This window comes from Anabrus simplex, chromosome 1, assembly GCF_040414725.1.
Source record: "Anabrus simplex isolate iqAnaSimp1 chromosome 1, ASM4041472v1, whole genome shotgun sequence".
In the NCBI taxonomy this organism is placed as follows: Eukaryota; Metazoa; Arthropoda; class Insecta; order Orthoptera; family Tettigoniidae; genus Anabrus; species Anabrus simplex.
Genome location: NC_090265.1, coordinates 1,720,953,221 through 1,720,970,763, shown reverse-complemented (window position 1 = coordinate 1,720,970,763; position 17,543 = coordinate 1,720,953,221). Strand labels below are relative to the sequence as shown.

Sequence of the window (17,543 nt, the reverse complement as noted above, 5' to 3'; positions counted from 1 at the left end):
CGTTGAGGGGATTCAATCACTATGTTCTAGATATGGATAGTCTTATTGACCCACACTACAATCGCATACCAGTGATTGCACTTTGTCTCACTTGTGTAGGAGGTAACCACTTCTTCCATGGTTTGTCTTCACTCTGTTTAGAGTTAGGCAAGTTATTTGAAGAAGCTCAAATCCAAGAAACTTACTCTTCATGACCAGGAAGTTGTGAAGAGAGGGGTTTGTTTCCTCCTTCCAGTTTAGAATTCACTTTTTTTTGTAATGTGGAAGTTCTCTTGTTCCAACTGTTCGGCTGTTGCTACAGGAGGTCTTCGTGATTTACTGGTCGAATCCATCTAATGACCTTGTCCAGTACAGTGGAGAACGATTCCCAGTCAGTTCCAGCAAGGTATCAGAAGGGAAGTTACTAGAGCAGCCATTCCCAAACTGTGGTCCGCGAACCCTTAAGGGGCTGCGACGATAATCCAAGGGGTCCACAATAATAACGTACCTTGTATTTTTTTCTGTACACACAAAATTCATAGACCATTATACTAAATTTAGGAACAATGTCTTCACTGTTGTGTAACGTACATACATGTAACTCTTAAACTGTCCGCTAGATGGTAAACCTTAGCAGCGAAAAGAAGGCAGAGAAAGTGATGTAATTGTGAGACACTTGGAATTACACTAGTATTCACTCTCAGACCATATTTTCAGCCTCTGGTTAAGAAAATCTCGTGGATCAGAAATCCCTTCTTGGAAAGTTGGAACGTGAACAGAACTGCCCTCCCTTGAGGAAGATCAACTACCCTTAGTATCTTGACAGAGAGAAAGTAAAAAATAAATTGGAGTATGAAATGGGTGGAGAATCATATGGAGTGGCATGTTTATCTCCAGGCAGTTCCATGAATGTATCACAACTCCACGCCTCTAATCGATTTCTTGGTCCATGACAGCCCCTATACCCGACAATTTCTAGAAAGGAAATACTGCATTTAATGTCTTTCATGACAACAGACCTGTGTGAGTGTACTTTTTCTGCTCTCATACACATGCAAACAAAGTACGGAAACAGAGCTAATGTAGAGGATGATCTTCGGTTCGAGTGACTACGCTTGTAAAATGTTTGGTCTTTGGAAAACAGCCCCATCTGTCCTACCGATCCAACAACTGCAACACGAGAATTATTTCAAGTAAGTTTCCAGACAAAAACCTGTTGTAATTACTACCCACGTGTCACACTGTTTTATAATTTCTGTGCATTTGTGAAGTATCTTTATATAAATGAAGTTAAATTAAACTTTCAAAGAAAGTAAGTATTAATCGTAAATTACCGTATAATCCCGAATACCACCCGCACTTTTTTCCCCAAAATATTGGTTCTAAATCTTGGGTGCAGGCCGTATTCAAGCCATTCATTCTCGTAAATATTTACTACCTTTAGATGGAGTACTGAAATAGATTTTAATATAGTTACCGTACACAATATACCACATGTAAATGGGCATTCAGGTGTTATTGTGTTTTAGTTGCATTCTAGAAAACAAGATCGATTTTTTCTCAATACGGTTATAGTGGCATGTAAACACAAAATGTAAGGTAATGAAATACAGTAAATCAAAGAATATAGATAAATGTGAAAGCCATTGCTGTGGATGCTCGATCGTCATTTGTTTCACAAGTGTTGCTGGCAGGCTGGGTGCGCGAATAGCTGATCTCGCAGGATATAGTACTTCAATTAAATTGAAATAATAAATAAGGTAGTTCAACCTATTCAATGCAAATAAATACGAAATGTAGTGTTACATTCCTATTTAATTATAAGCGGAAGCGGTACCGATACCGGTTTCAACCCCAATCCGGATCATCATCAGCCGAATAAAACGCAAAAAACAATGCATAGGTAAGAAAGAAATTAAAGATCAAGTCCCCACAAAAACAGCTGAAGAGGCAATGTAGAACAATGGGGATAGGAACTGTAAAATTCAGAAGAAGTAGAAAGTAAGTCACTTAAAAGAAGCAAGGCGCAATCTTCTGAACAGCAGCATAGCACATGCAAAGTTCGGCATCACCTCATAATGTTTACGAGAAGCGGAGAAACAGTTAAATGAGCCAGCTTGCATACACTATCAGCCGCAAAGTCACAACACAATCCAATAAATATGAAGATCCAAAATCGTGCAGAAGCCGAAGACGAGTATCTCAATTGAAGTAAATTGCCAGCTCCCGAAGATCAGCGCGACATGTTCAATGTCAGGCACTGTGCTTTCAAACGCTAACAGAACTCTATGAATAGCTTAATGATCCAGTATTTGCTTCGGTTGCAAAAATGTACATATAATACAATTCAATATAATTGAAATATGTAACTAGGATCTTGTAGGTTTTTTAGAACAGTTGACATACTTTGCGAGAGTTGAGACTGTAGGTTACGGAAGTCTACCTCGCTCACATTCGAGTTATGTATCTGTCCCGTGAAAGTGTTGCCTCGATAGTAAGCGATGGATTCAAAATGGTGTCTGCGGTCATTTACTGTGCATGAGAAACTTAAAGTTGTAAGCAAAGCTGAAATATACGGAAATCGTGCCGTTGGCAGAAAGTATGATATTGATGAATCGTGTACTCGTGATTGGCGGAAGAAGGAAAAACTTCTAAAATGTAACGGCGATTGCAGAGCGTTCCGCAGGCGGAGTGTAGCGTTTCCGGAAATTGAAGAATGACTCCACAAATTTGTGATAGAAAAACGTGAGTTAGGATATGGTGTTTCTAGTGAAATGTGTCAAATGAAAGCACTAGAGATCTCAAAAGAACTCAAAACACAGGGTTTTACTGCAAGCAGCGGATTGATCCGAAACTTTTATCGGAGAAATGGATTGTGCAATCGGAGACGTATGTCTATTTCACAACGTATCCCTGGGGCGTATGAAGAAAAATTAACAGCCTTTCAGTGTCACATTATTCATTTGAGGAAGCAAAATTCTCATTTACTGTCGCAAATTGGGAATGGTGACCAGACACCTGTCTATTTTGAAATGCCATTGGAAAATACAGTGGATAGAAAGTGTTCTAAAAGTGAAACAATCAAAACAGGTGGTAAGGAAAAGCAACGATGCACAGTAATGTTGTGCGTATTAGCAGATGGAACCAAACTCCCTCTATACGTGGTCCCGAAAGGGAAAACACTTCTGAAAGGAAGCTTGCCGTTCGGTGTTACTGTTAGAACACATGAGTCCGGCTGGATGGACAGTGTGTTAATTGAGGATTGGGTGAAGTGCATTTGGCAACGTCGCCCGGAGCTTTGTTACAAAAACAAAACATGCTTGTGTTGGACAGTTACCGAAGACACAACAGATGACGTAAAAGATATGATGAGGAAAGAAAAAACTGATCTTGCGATAATTCCCGGAGGGCTCACTTCTATTCTACAGCGTTGGATGTGTGTGTGAACCGGCCTTTCAAAATTGCAATGAAACAGTTGTACACCAAATGGATGCCTGATGGTGATCACATGTTAACACCAACCGGACGAGTGAAGAGGCCTGAAATGGGACTAATATGCAGCTGGATCAAGACCGCATGGGTGCGCATTCCCAACGATCTAGTGTCCAAAAAACTTTAAGAAATATGGAATTTCAAAATCAATGGACGGTAGTGAAGACGACTATTTGTGGAAAGATGCCAGTGACAAAAGTTCCTATGGTGAAACTTCAGATGACGACGATGAATTGTAAATGATCCGAGCATTCGACCGATTTTATTTATGAATTTTGTGATGATTTCATTAATTGTAAGCTGTTTGAATTTCTATTTGTGGTATGTTTGAAAAAAATTAAATAGGTATGCAAGTTATTTCATTTTTAAATTTTTTCCGTATTTTGCCGTTTCAAATTTAGGATGCGGGTCTTATTCGGGATTATATGGTATATGAATAAAATCTAACACGGTATCATTACAAAATTCTGTTTTGGTTTACTGAATGCAGTATTTTTTGTGGCTAAGGCGTCCTTGGACATGCAGGTGATGAGCTCAGGGGTCTTTGGAGACAAAACGTTCAGGAAACGCTGTTCTAGAAGGATTGGTCAGTGTTGGGTATGAGGAAAGTCTGGCTGAACTCTTCTTGATGCAGAGAGCAGATGTCCATTGTCATCTTCTGTTACAAAGCAGAGATCTAGAATGTAATCTTTTCCAAACTGCAGATTTGAAAGTCCCTTTGTCTTTAGCAATGAAAGCTATATTTATGTTGCGCTCATCTGTCCATTCAACAAGTGTTCTCCATGTGTATCATTCCTTTCATAATTCTGAAGGGCATGATGACTGTTGAGGTACCTGCATAGATTCCAGATACATGTTCAAAACTGAGGCAGGCTATGGAACTATAGGTTGCTTATAGATGTTTTGTTATCTGGCAATATCAGAATTGCATGTCATAAGCAAAAACATTGAAGAATTTGCAGTTTTGCATTTCCAACACTTCTTTTAAGAACTTCCAAACCAGTCTGAGGGCCCAACACTTTGTTTCCTTCAACTGAATGTTGAAGGTATTAGTTCTTCAAAATGTCAACTCCTCTAAAAAATTATAAGATGTCAATCAGTTGTTTTTCAATAAAAACAAAGCTAGTAAAGATACTGATAAACACCTTCACCTTTAACAATGCATGTGTACACCACATTTTCAGTATTTTCAGAAAGAACATAAAAATAGCTTTTAAGACAGACAATAGCAATACATTTTACAAAACACTAATTCCATTAATAATAATCTTCTTCTTTTCCCGCCGCTTTTCCCACACCTGTGGGGTCGCGGGTGCGAACTGTGTCGCACATGTGGATTTGGCCCTGTTTTACGGCCGGATGCCCTTCCTGACGCCAACCCTCTATGGAGGGATGTAAGCACTATAGCGTGTTTCTGTGGTGGTGAATTCCATTAATAATAATAATAATAATAATAATAATAATAATAATAATAATAATAATAATAATAACAACAACAACAAAAGTTCTCCAGATCAGGTGTCTACATGCTTAAATGCAGTAGCTGTAAATCTATCTATACTGGTCAAACTGGCACAAACTATGGCACGAGGTATTTGGAACATGTAAATACAAGTAGGGTAGCATCCTGCTTCATGAATTTACCGAGCTCAGAACATTTTAAGCAAGCCTCGGACCTATGGGAGTAACGGAGTCCCACTCCCATTTGACAGGCAAGGGACTCCTTGGAAACAACTTGGCAAACGAAATGGAATTCGATGGGGAGCTATCAATATTAATGGGGCTTATGGAAGAAAGAAAGTAGAACTGGCTGAGTCAGCAAAGAGGATGCATTTGGATGTGCTAGGAGTAAGTGATATTCGGGTAAGGGGAGATAACGAGGAAGAGATAGGAGATTATAAAGTGTAATTGATGGGTGTTACAAAGGGAAGGGCAGAGTCTGGGGTAGGGCTCTTTATCAGGAATACCATTGCACGCAACATAGTTTCTGTTTGGCACGTAAATGAGCGAATGATGTGGGTAGATCTGTCAGTTGGAGGAATTAGGACTAGAATTGTGTCCGTGTATTCACCATGTGAGGGTGCAGATGAGGATGAAGTTGACAAGTTTTATGAAGCATTGAGTGACATCGTGGTCAGGGTCAACAGCACGGATAGAATAGTGCTAATGGGCAATTTCAATGCGAGAGTTGGGAATAGAACTGAAGGATACGAAAGGGTGATTGGTAAATGTGGGGAAGATATGGAAGCTAATGGGAATGGGAAGCGTTTGCTGGACTTCTGTGCTAGTATGGGTTTAGCTGTTACGAATACATTCTTCAAGCATAAGGCTATTCACCGCTACACATGGGAGGCTAGGGGTACCAGATCCATAATAGACTATATCTTAACAGACTTTGAATTCAGGAAATCTGTTAGGAATGTACGAGTTTTTCGCAGATTTTTCGATGATACAGACCACTATCTGATCTGTAGTGAACTAAGTATCTCTCGGCCTAGGGTAGAGAAAGTGAAATCTGTCTGCAAACGAATAAGGGTAGAAAATCTCCAGGACGAGGAAATTAGACAGAAGTACATGGATATGATTAGTGAGAAGTTTCAAACAGTAGACAGTAAGCAAGTTCAGGATATAGAAAGTGAATGGGTCGCAATCAGGGATGCTGTAGTAGAAACAGCAAGGGAATGCCTAGGAACAACTGTGTGTAAAGATGGGAAAAGGCGAATATCTTGGTGGAATGATGAAGTGAGAGCAGCTTGTAAACGTAAAAAGAAGGCTTATCAGAAATGGCTCCAAACAAGGGCCGAGGCAGACAGGGAATTGTACATAGATGAAAGAAACAGAGCGAAACAAATAGTTGTTGAATCCAAACAGAAGTCATAGGAAGATTTTGGTAACAGCCTGGAAAAGCTAGGTCAAGCAGCAGTGAAACCTTTCTGGACAATAATAAAGAATCTTAGGAAGGGAGAGAAAAAGGAAATGAACAGTGTTTTGAGTAATTCAGGTGAACTCATAATAGATCCCAGGGAATCACTGGAAAGGTGGAGGGGATATTTTGAACATCTTCTCAATGTAAAAGGAAATCATCCTGGTGGTGGTGTGAACAGCCAAGCTCATGGGGAGGAGGAAAATGATGTTGGTGAAATTATGTTTGAGGAAGTGGAAAGGATGGTAAATAAACTCCATTGTCATAAAGCAGCAGGAATAGATGAAATTAGACCTGAAATGGTGAAGTATAGTGGGAAGGCAGGGATGAAATGGCTTCATAGAATAGTAAAATTAGCATGGAGTGTTGGTAAGATACCTTCAGATTGGACAAAAGCAGTAATTGCACCCATCTATAAGCAGGGGAAGAGGAAAGATTGCAACAACTATCGAGGTATCTCATTGATTAGTATACAAGGCAAAGTATTCACTGGCATCTTGGAAGGGAGGGTGCGATCAGTCGTTGAGAGGAAGTTGGATGAAACCCAATGTGGTTTCAGACTACAGAGAGGCTGTCAGGATCAGATTTTCAGTATGCGCCAGGTAACTGAAAAATGCTACGAGAGGAATAGGCAGTTGTGTTTATGTTTCATAGATCTAGAGAAAGCACACAAAAGGGTACCGAGGGAAAAGATGTTCGCCATACTGGGATACTATGGAATTAAAGGCAGATTATTAAAAATCAATCAAAGGTATTTATGCTGACAATTGGGCTTCAGTGAGAATTGATGGTAGAATGAGTTCTTGGTTCAGGGTACTTACAGGGGTTAGAAAAGGCTGTCATCTTTCACCTTTGCTGTTCGTAGTTTACATGGATCATCTGCTGAAAGGTATAAAAAGGCTGGGAAGGATTCAGTTAGGTGGAAATGTAGTAAGCAGTTTGTCCTATGCTGACGACTTGGTCTTAATGGCAGATTGTGCCGAAAGCCTGCAGTCTAATATCTTGGAACTTGAAAATAGGTGCAATGAGCATGGTATGAAAATTAGCCTCTCGAAGACTAAATTGATGTCAGAAGATAAGAAATTCAACAGAATTGAATGTCAGATTGGTGATACAAAGCTAGAACAGGTCGATAATTTCAAGTATTTAGGTTGTGTGTTCTCCCAGGGCGGTAATATTGTAAGTGAGATTGAATCAAGGTGTCGCAAAGCTAATGCAGTGAGCTCGCAGTTGCAATCAACAGTATTCTGTAAGAAGGAAGTCAGCTCCCAGATGAAACTATCTTTACATAGGTCTGTTTTCAAACCAACTTTGCTTTACGGGAGCAAAAGCTGGGTGGACTCAGGATATCTTATTCATAAATTAGAAGTAACAGACATGAAAGTAGCAAGAATGATTGCTGGTACAAACAGGTGGGAACAATGGCAGGAGGGTATTCGGAATGAGGAGATAAAGGCTAATTTAGGAATGAGCTCGATGGATGAAGCTGTATGCATAAACCGGCTTCAGTGGTGGGGTCATGTGAGGCAAATGGAGGAGGATAGGTTACCTAGGAGAATAGTGGACTCTGCTATGGAGGGTAAGAGAAGTAGAGGTAGACCAAGACGATGATGGTTAGACGCCGTTTCTAACGATTTAAAGATAAGAGGTATAGAACTAAATGTGGCCACAACACTAGTTGCAAATCGAGGATTGTGGCGACGTATAGTAAATTCACAGGGGCTTGCAGAGTGAACGCTGAAAAGCATAACAGTCCAAAATGATAATGTATGTATGTAAATACCATTAAACATAATAGGTTTTCAGCTATGGGACAAAACACATGATGGGCTTTAACCATAAATTCACTGACATCGATCAAGATATGAAAATCCTAAAAGTGGTCAATAAGGGCCACTGCTCAATGAAAATCCACAGCCTGTTTCCAGTCATTCGACCGGGTCAGGAATGGAATGAATGAAGCCCCCATCTAGCCGCGAGGATAGGAACTATGCCAGTTGCCGAAGTCTGTCGCGCTCCTCTGGGGCAATTATTAATGAATGACAGGTGAAATGATAATGGATAGAGTTGCTGGAATGAAAGATGACAGGGAAAACCGGAGTACCCGGAGAAAAACGTGTCCCGCTTCCGCTTTGTCCAGCTCAAATCTGACATAGAGTGACCGAGATTAGAACCCCGGAACCCGGCGGTGAGAGGCCGGCGTGCTGCCGCCTGAGCCACGGAGGCTCGACACCTGCTCAATATCTTAGAAAATTATTTATCCACCTAGATCAATATTTTAGTCTTAATTTAAACCTTAATGAGATATCAGAAAAATCTATTTTTTTTATTTGATGTAATAATCCCTATTCTCAATAGGAAGAAATTACATTAAAACACCTTCTTCACAATGTTTCCAAATCTCTCCTCCAGCAACCACCCACCATTCCACATTCTGGCCCTGCCTTAGGAAAAGTCATTGGCTTCCCTTTTCCTTCACTGCCCCCCCCACCTGTCGTCACTTCAACCCAGTTCCATTCTGTCATGTCAGTGTAATCTAAAACTCATCACTGTCTGCACACTTCAACTTTACGTTTGGCGTTAGTCTCATAATTATCTCTTACTCTTCCTTCCTCTTTTATTCGCTTCTAATTCCTCGCTTTCGCTATTTCAGATGAAAAATTTCAATGACCTGTTTTGGAAAGCAAACACAACATTCAACATTGGACCTTTACACAAGAGTGTCCCATTTGAATATTAAATGATTCTGTTCACATTTGATCAATCAAAACTTGGTATTAAGAAGAACGTTCTAGGTGGCAATATTTTAAGTTTGTAAATTGAAGCCTTCAAGTGCAACCTGTTATATCTGACTAATACTGATGAACATTTGTATTAATCTGGCCTAGTATCAGAATCTAACAAATATACACTGCAGTCACAGGAATCTACATTAATCATCAAGAATGTCTTCCATTCTACACGTATTTTTATAGAACTTCCACGATACATTTTTACATTGAGATTTTTAGCTTGTATAACTTATTTTATTATTGCATGTCATGACTTATTTTAAAATTATAATTTTTGCTGAAGGTGGTCTCTAGAGAGACAAACTAGTTCCAAATCTATGTAAATACTGTTACAATAAATGAGTAATGAAGAGGTGGAAATTTTTTAGCTCTTGCTTTCACATTTGTAATTGCTCTTCAATACGGATCATCATGAAGTTTATTGCTTACGATTGTGTGAGTTACCAGCGGTCTGGAGTCAAGCCGAGTGCACAGCAGTCATGCGATTGTGAGAGTTATCGGCATTGTCTGCAGTCGAGCTGAGTGTACAGCAGTTGTGTGTTGTGATAGATGTGCATTTGAACCTGTAGCACTGAACTGCTGAGTTGATATGACCTGTGAGTGTGAGCAAAGCCAAGTGGAAGGTGAGCCAAGGGGAGGATTGCCAGCCGGCTGAAGACCTGCTGTAAGGACAAGGGATGTTTGTGTGTACAGATTGGGTCATCCTAGATTAAACTCCTCCAATAAATCAGACAGTCCTTTATTCACAACAATATGAAAGGCATGACTCATAGAGGAACAGAACTTTCTGGCCTCACTGCCATCAGCTTTTGTGGTTTCTCTATAGCCCCATAACCATTTATGGTGCTATTTGAGGACCCAACTAGCCTCATGGCTTTTCAGATAACAAATAAAGTGTATGTGGCCCTAAGAAAGACTGATATATCATCACTGTCAGGTAGTGAGGAGAACCAACCTGCAGTAGCACTGGTTATTTACATTAGCAAGTGCTCAAAGTGATGACCTGCGTGGTTGATTCACATCTGTGTACGCCACATCAGCATAGCCAGTGTCACTGACCTGCAGGTTTCGGCGATGTGTTGTCGAAGGCACTCGGAATTTTCTGGTTCTTGGGTGTAAATGGTTTGTTTCAAATGCCCTCACAGAAAGAAGTCTAATGGCATTACATAAGGAAACCAAGCAGACCAAGAGATAGGTCCTCCTCTTCATACCTATTTTCCTGGATGTGTTAAATGTAGAGAGCTTCCTCCTATTCAAACATTCTCCAAGTGGCTTATCCTACAGCAGAAGTGGTAAATCATGGCGTACAAATTGCATGTAGCGTGCACCTCTTAAATGGCCTTCAAAGAAATATGGTCCAATGACGCGATCACCCACCACTCCCCATTGCACTTGGCAGTTGACTGTACCATTATTAATGATTTTTACAATTTTTTACAATCTACTTTAGGTCGCGCCAACAAAGATAGATCTTACAGCGGTAATGGGATAGGAAAGGGCTAGGAGTAGGAAGGAGGCGACCTTGTCCTTAGTTAAGGTATAGTCCCACCATTTGCCTGGTGTGAAAATGGGAAACCATGGAAAACCATCTTCAGGGCGGCCAACAATGGGGTTTGAATCCACTATTTCAGAAATGTTAGCCGACAGCTACGAGGGCCATCTGGAAAGTAGTACCCATTAGCGCAGCATGAAGTGCTGGCGACTCGGGTAACCGCTGGGCAAGGTCAGACCGCGTCAGTGGCTTGTCTGCCTGCTCTGTCCGAGGTTGTGTGAGGCTAGGATTGCCTGTGTTGTGTCTGTGATCGTTTAAAATGTTTAAACGTATTGAGAACCCCGCCAGTTGTGAAGTGAGGGCCGTGATTAAATTTCTTAATGCACGAAACGTTCGACCTTGTGATATTCATCGCCAATTAACGGACGTCTATGGAGACAATGTGATGGACGAGTCATCTGTTCGGTGCTGGTGTTGCAACTTCAACCTGGGAAGGGGGAATACACACGACGAGGAGTGTTCAGGGAGACCATCTGTCATTACAGACCAACTGCTGAGCGCAGTAGACAAATGCATAAGGAATGATCGGTGAGTCACAACTGATGAACTCTGTGAACATTTTCCTAATATGTCTCGAACAATTGTTCATGAAATTGTCAAAGACCATTTGCATTATTCAAAAATCTGTGCAAGGTGGGTCCCTTGCATGCTTACAGAGGAGCACAAAACCAAGCGTATGGCTGCTGCACTGATGTTTCTGGGACGTTATTCCGATGAAGGAGACTCTTTCCTGACTTGCATCATTACTGGGGACGAAACATGGGTTTGTTATGCATCACCTGAGAGTAAACGACAGTCAATGGAGTGGCAACATGCACATTCACCAACCAAACCAAAAAAATTAAAGACAGCTCTATCCACCAGGAAACTCATGGCAACCGTTTTCTGGGATCACCGAGGTGCACTGCTCATTGATTTTATGGCCCGTGGAGACAATTAATGCTAATGTGTACTGTGAAACATTAAAGAAATTACGGCGGGCAATACAAAATTGACGGCGAGGTCTATTGTCTACAGGCGTCATTCTTCTTCATGACAATGCCAGGCCTCATGCAGCTGCGATAACACAACCACTTTTGCAGCAATTCAAGTGGGAAACCTTCGACCATCCCCCGTATAGCCCGGACTTGGCCCCTTCGGATTTTCATCTCTTTATGAAGCTTAAAGATTTTCTGGTGAGAAAAAGATTTGACAGCGATGAAGAACTTAAACGAGCCATGACTACGTATCTCAATATGCTGGCGGCAGAGGACTATGACGCTGGAATACAAAAACTCATCCCACGTTATGACAAATGACTAAATTTGCTTGGAGAGTATGTGGAGAAGTAGTGTAAAGTATGCTCTTTCCAATAAAAATGTGGATATTTGTTAATATTTACTCCTGTGTCTTTATTGCGCAAACAGGTACCACTTTCCGGACGGCCTTCGTACATGGCCCAGGCTGATGTTCTCTTATTACAACAGAATGTTCACTTGTAACTGTCCGAGTGTCTGTTATGGCCAGCTATGTCCAAAACAGCCTCCTCATTCTCACCCAATTGTACTGTCTCTCCTCGGACAGGTATCATCTGAAGTACCCCTGCTGTTCCTAAATATCTTAACACTGCAGAAAGTCTTTGCAGCCGGAGGTTGCCTGTCTGGATACCTTACCTGATACAGATGTAGTGCCTGTAACAAATCCTCTCTTGCTTCCTTCTGTCATGGTCAGTTCCTTTCTATTTTATTCCCAGCCTGCCCTGTATCTCTCTGTTCTTTATACAATCCTTTCTAGCATGTTTGCTTTCCTTCCAGGCAGTTCTAACCCATTTCAAAAGTAGGACAAAGTAAGTCTTGTACAACACCTGTACCTGTTCATTCAACAGTAGGTCTCTCATGGTCTGACAGAATCCTCCTGCAAAATGACTGATAACTTGCAGAAAGCATCATACAGAAACCAGCTGCATAGTGACAAAACAACCAAAAGAAGAATTCCCAGAATGATCTTTAGATGTGCGTGCATTCTCCATCAACTTTCCCCACACAAACTGAACTGGTCATTCCGGAAACATGCACCATCACCGAGGAAAGAGTCAGCCTTACCAAGTAGACCAAAGGCTCGAACTGGGAAAGTGTCACGATTCCAAAGAGAGCGCCACAAGGAAAGTGAAGCACCTTGTCGACCTACCACATCATCCATAGCTACTTCGTCGCCAGCTGTCATTTTATTGCCTGAATTGAGAAAACACAAACACGTCAAACCTTGTCGTACTTATCATACAAACCATCATTATTTACATCTGTACACTAAGAGAGGAGGAGCAAGGCAGGACTGCAGCCCATACATGTGTTACAGATTTAGTAAAGAATCACACTTCAAGGGAAGTAAATTAAAATCCTAAGATTTGCCAACGATACCACTGTCTGCATGAAGAGGATTTTGGAGAAGTTGCTGAAATAAACATGAGGGTGTCTTCCAGTCACTTGGCAGTTTCTGATCTTCAGTTATGTGTGCGCACCATCAACCTCGCTTCAGAGAAGAAGACTGTCTGTGTCCAGTGTGATGACTGCATGCAGTGTATGCGCATTGCTTGCTCCTATCAATGTCAGCACTGATGAGAAGGTCCACCTGTTCAATCTAAATATATATAAAAGAATATGTCCTGACTGACTGATTCATCATCACCGAGCCAAAACTACTGGACATAACAAAATGAAATTTTGAGGACACATTTATATTACAATGTAGGTGGTTGCTAAGGGAGGATTTTTGGATATTCCAATGCTAAGGGGGTGAAAAGGGGAGTGAATTTTTAAAATGAGTGTATATCTCAAAACTTTAAAAGTTTAGTGATGTAAAAATTGATATTAAAAATAAAGAAACATATTTTTTGGTTTTTGGAAAATCCCACTTGGAGGGGTGAAAAAGGGGTTGAATGCCTTTAATGAGGGTACATATATCTCAGAAACTGAAGATATTACAGACCTAAAAATTGGTTGGAATCTCCTTTAAAAATTAAAAAAAAGCATATTTCTTGTTTTCAGAAAATCCAATTAATGGGTGTTAAACAGGAGTGTCAAATGGAATGAATTTTTTTGAAAGACTATATTATATCTACAGTATATCTCAGAAACTTAAAATGTTACAGACGTAAAAATTGGTATTTGGAATCTCCCGTAAGAGTAAAGAAACATGCGTGACTTGTTTTCGGAAACTCCACTTAAGGGGAAGTAAAAAGGGGGTGAATTTTAAAAATGAGCATGTCTACAGTATATCTCAAAAACTTAACATGTTGCAAAAGTGAAAAATGGTGTTTTTTTAATCTCTATTAAAATAAAGATAAATGTATTTTTTTGTTTTTGGAAAAACCACTTGGGAGGGGGGTAAAAATGACTGAAAATGGGGTTGAATTCTTTTTATTAGGATATCGAGATCTAAAAAATTGAAGATGTTACAGACGTGAAATTTGGCATTTGGAATCTCCTTTAAACGAAAATACATATTTTTTGTTTTCGGAAATCCACTTACAGCGGGGTGGGGGTAGAATTGAAAAATTATTTGAATTCTTTGTATGAAGATACTATTATCTCAAAAACAATAGATGTTGCAGACGTGAAAATTGGTATTTGGAATCTGCTTTAAATGTAAAAAAAAAACATGTATTCCTTTGATTTCAGAAAATCCAATGAAGGGGGGGATGAAGGATTTGAAAAATTAATTGAATTAATTGTATGATGATACTTACATCTAATAAAAACTAAAGTTGTTACAGACATGACAACTGGTATTTGGATCTCTCTTAAAAACAAAGAAAATTTTTTTGGGGGAAAGTCATCTTGGGGAGCAGGGGTGAAAAGGAGTTGAATTCCTTTTATGAGGGCACACATCTCAAAAACTGAACATGTTACAGTTGTGATAATTGGGATTTAGAAGATCCTTTACTAATAAAGAAACAAGTATTTTTTTCCAGAAAATTCACTTAATGGAGGGAGGGTGGGGGTGTGAAAGGAAGTGAAAAAAGTGAATTCTTTTTATAGGGTAACTTATATCCTCAAAACTGAAGGTAACAGACGCGAACAATGGCATTTGGAAACTCCTTTAAGCATAAAGAAACGCCTTCTTTCTTTGGGGGAGGGGGGGAGGAATCAACTTAAGAGGGGTGGGGTGGGAAAGGAGTTGAGGCGAACTGATTTTACCGTTCATAATGTACTTGATTCTGATCATAAACTGATAATTTCCTGGGTTCGTTTTCAAGAGCCATCTTTTCTTTTCAAGAACTTAAAGTTAGATTACAGTAGATTCTCCTGGCACATAAATAAAAATTTGAAATAAACGATAGGAATGATATTGAGCGTGCAATTGTCCATCTCTATAATAAGGTAAATAACGCACGGAAGTATATCATTCGTATCACCAGAAATCCTGCGCACTTGCCTATGTGCGACAATGATGCTGGTCACATTGTCAGCAATGACAATGGCAGCAGATGTAATTTACCGCCAAGAAGCAGTCTTGCATCTTGCTGCGGCGTCCAGAACATCAATAATAATAATAATAATAATAATAATAATAATAATAATAATAATAATAATAATAATAGTAATAATAATAATAATAACAACAACAACAACAACAACAACCTAAATTCAACTAATATCACCCACCCTAATAATGATAACAGTAATTTTCTGGACTGTCGTCAAAATGTGTGCACCATGCTGAGAACAGATCCTGACCAGGTAATGACTACAAATGCAGTCCGGTCGCGGATTCAGTACTGCCATGGTACCCAAGACGACACCACGCCGGATCTCCTCAAGGATTTGTCCGTATTAAAAATGCTTCTAGGAAAAGATGACAAAGAATTAGGGACCCAACCGACCAGGCGGAATACCTAGAGCTAGCCCGGGAAGTACGAAATAGATTCCTGGAAAGAAAGATTGAAGAATGGGAGGAACTTTGCCGTCAGATCGATAATTTTGGCAGATTATATATAAAATGTTAAGCATTCAATTATAAATTTCAGTATAATACTGCAGCGAAGCACGGGTATCTTGCTAGTCTATATATATAAAATAACATGGTCCTGACTGACTGATTCATCATTGCTGAGCCAAAACTACTGAACATAAAGAAATGAAATTTTGAGGATACATTTATATTACAATGTAGGTACTCACTAAGGGAGGACTTTTGGATATACCGTCGCTAAGGGGTAAAAGGGAGGAGGGGGTGAGTTTGTAAAATGAGTGTGTCTATGTCACAAAAACTTAACAGCTTAAAGACATAAAAATTGGTATTTGGAATCTTCTTTAAAACTAAGGAAACGAGTATTTGTTTTGTTTTTGGAAAATCCTCTTAAGGGTTGTGAAAAAAGGTGAAAAAGGGGTTGAGTACCCTTTATGAGGATACTTATATCTCAAAAACTTTTTTTTTTACAATTTGTTTTACGTTGCACCGACACAGATAGGTCTTGTGGCGACGATGGGATAGGAAAGGGCTAGAAGTGGGAAGGAAGCGGCCGTGGCCTTAATTAAGATACAGCCCTAGCATTTGCCTGGTGTGAAAATGGGGAACCATGGAAAACCAACTTCAGGGCTGCCAACAATGGGGTTTGAACCCACTATCTCCCAAATACCGGATAATGGCCACACTTAAGCGACTGCAGCTATTGAGCTCGGTTCTCAAAAACTGATGTTACAGTCTTGAAAATTGGTATATGAAATCTTTAAAAATAAAGAAATACGTATTTGTTTGTTTTTAGGAAATCTTCTTAAGAGGCGGTAAACAGGAGTCACAAAGGAGGTGAATTTTTAAAATGAGTATATCTACGATATATCTCAAAGACGTAACATAAAACCGATGTGAAAACTGGTATTTTTAATCTCTTTTAAAAATAAAATAACACATATTTTTTGTTTTTGGAAAAGCACCTAAAAGAGGTAAAATGGCTGAAAAAGGGTTGAATTATTTTCATTAGGGTGCCGATATCTCCAAGACTGAGGATATTACTGAGGTGAAAATTGGTATTTGGAATCTCCTTTCAAACAATGAAACACGTATTTTTTGTTTACAGGAAAAAGAAACTTAACGGGGTGGTGTGGGTGAAAAGAACTGACGAAAGTGTTTAATTATTTTTATGAGGATACTTATACAGTATATCAAATACTGAAGATGTTACAGACGTGAAAATTGGTATTTGGATCTCCTATAAAAATAAAGGAACATGCAAAATTTGTTTTCTGAAAATCCACTTGAGGGGAAGTGTTAAAGGGGGTGAATTTTTAAAATGAGCATATCTACAGTATATCAGAAAAACTTACCACATACCACAGACATGAAAATTGGTATTTTTATTTTAAAAAACCACATTTTTTGTTTTCGGTAAAAACACTTAAGGGAGGGGGGGTATAATATGACTGATAAAGGGTTGAATTATTTTTATTAGGATGCTGGTATCTCAAAAACTAAAGATATCACAGACATAAATATTGGTATTTGGAATCTCCTTTAAAAATTAAGAAACACGTATTGTTTTCGGAAAATTCACTTAATGGGGTTGTAAAAAGGACCGAATAGTGAGTTGAACTCTTTTTATGAGGACACCTGTATCTCAAAAACTGAATATGTTACAGACTTGAAAATTTGCATTTGGAATTTTCTTTAAAAGTAAGGAAGCATGTATTCTTTTGTTTTCGGAAAATCAATTTAAGGGGGTGGGGTGGGTGAAAAGAACTGAAGAAGGTGTTAATTTTTTTTTTTGCTAGTTGCTTTACGTCGCACCGACACAGATAGGTCTTATGGCGACGATGGGACAAGAAAAGCC

The 17,543-nt window shown here is 39.5% G+C and overlaps 1 protein-coding gene across 2 annotated transcripts in view; it reads right to left on the bottom strand.

The window, feature by feature from the left end:
- The window catches only part of FIG4 (polyphosphoinositide phosphatase FIG4), a 171,862-nt gene that overhangs the window by 137,232 nt on the left and 17,087 nt on the right, over nt 1–17,543 (bottom strand). Inside the window, exon 3 of one of the 2 annotated variants that reach the window (XM_068225673.1) lies at nt 12,820–12,948. The exons of the other annotated variant lie outside the window; for it this stretch is intronic. Within the exon in view, the coding sequence (XP_068081774.1) occupies nt 12,820–12,948 (129 nt within the window). The remainder of the gene's footprint in view (nt 1–12,819; nt 12,949–17,543) is intronic. 2 annotated transcript variants of the gene reach the window in all.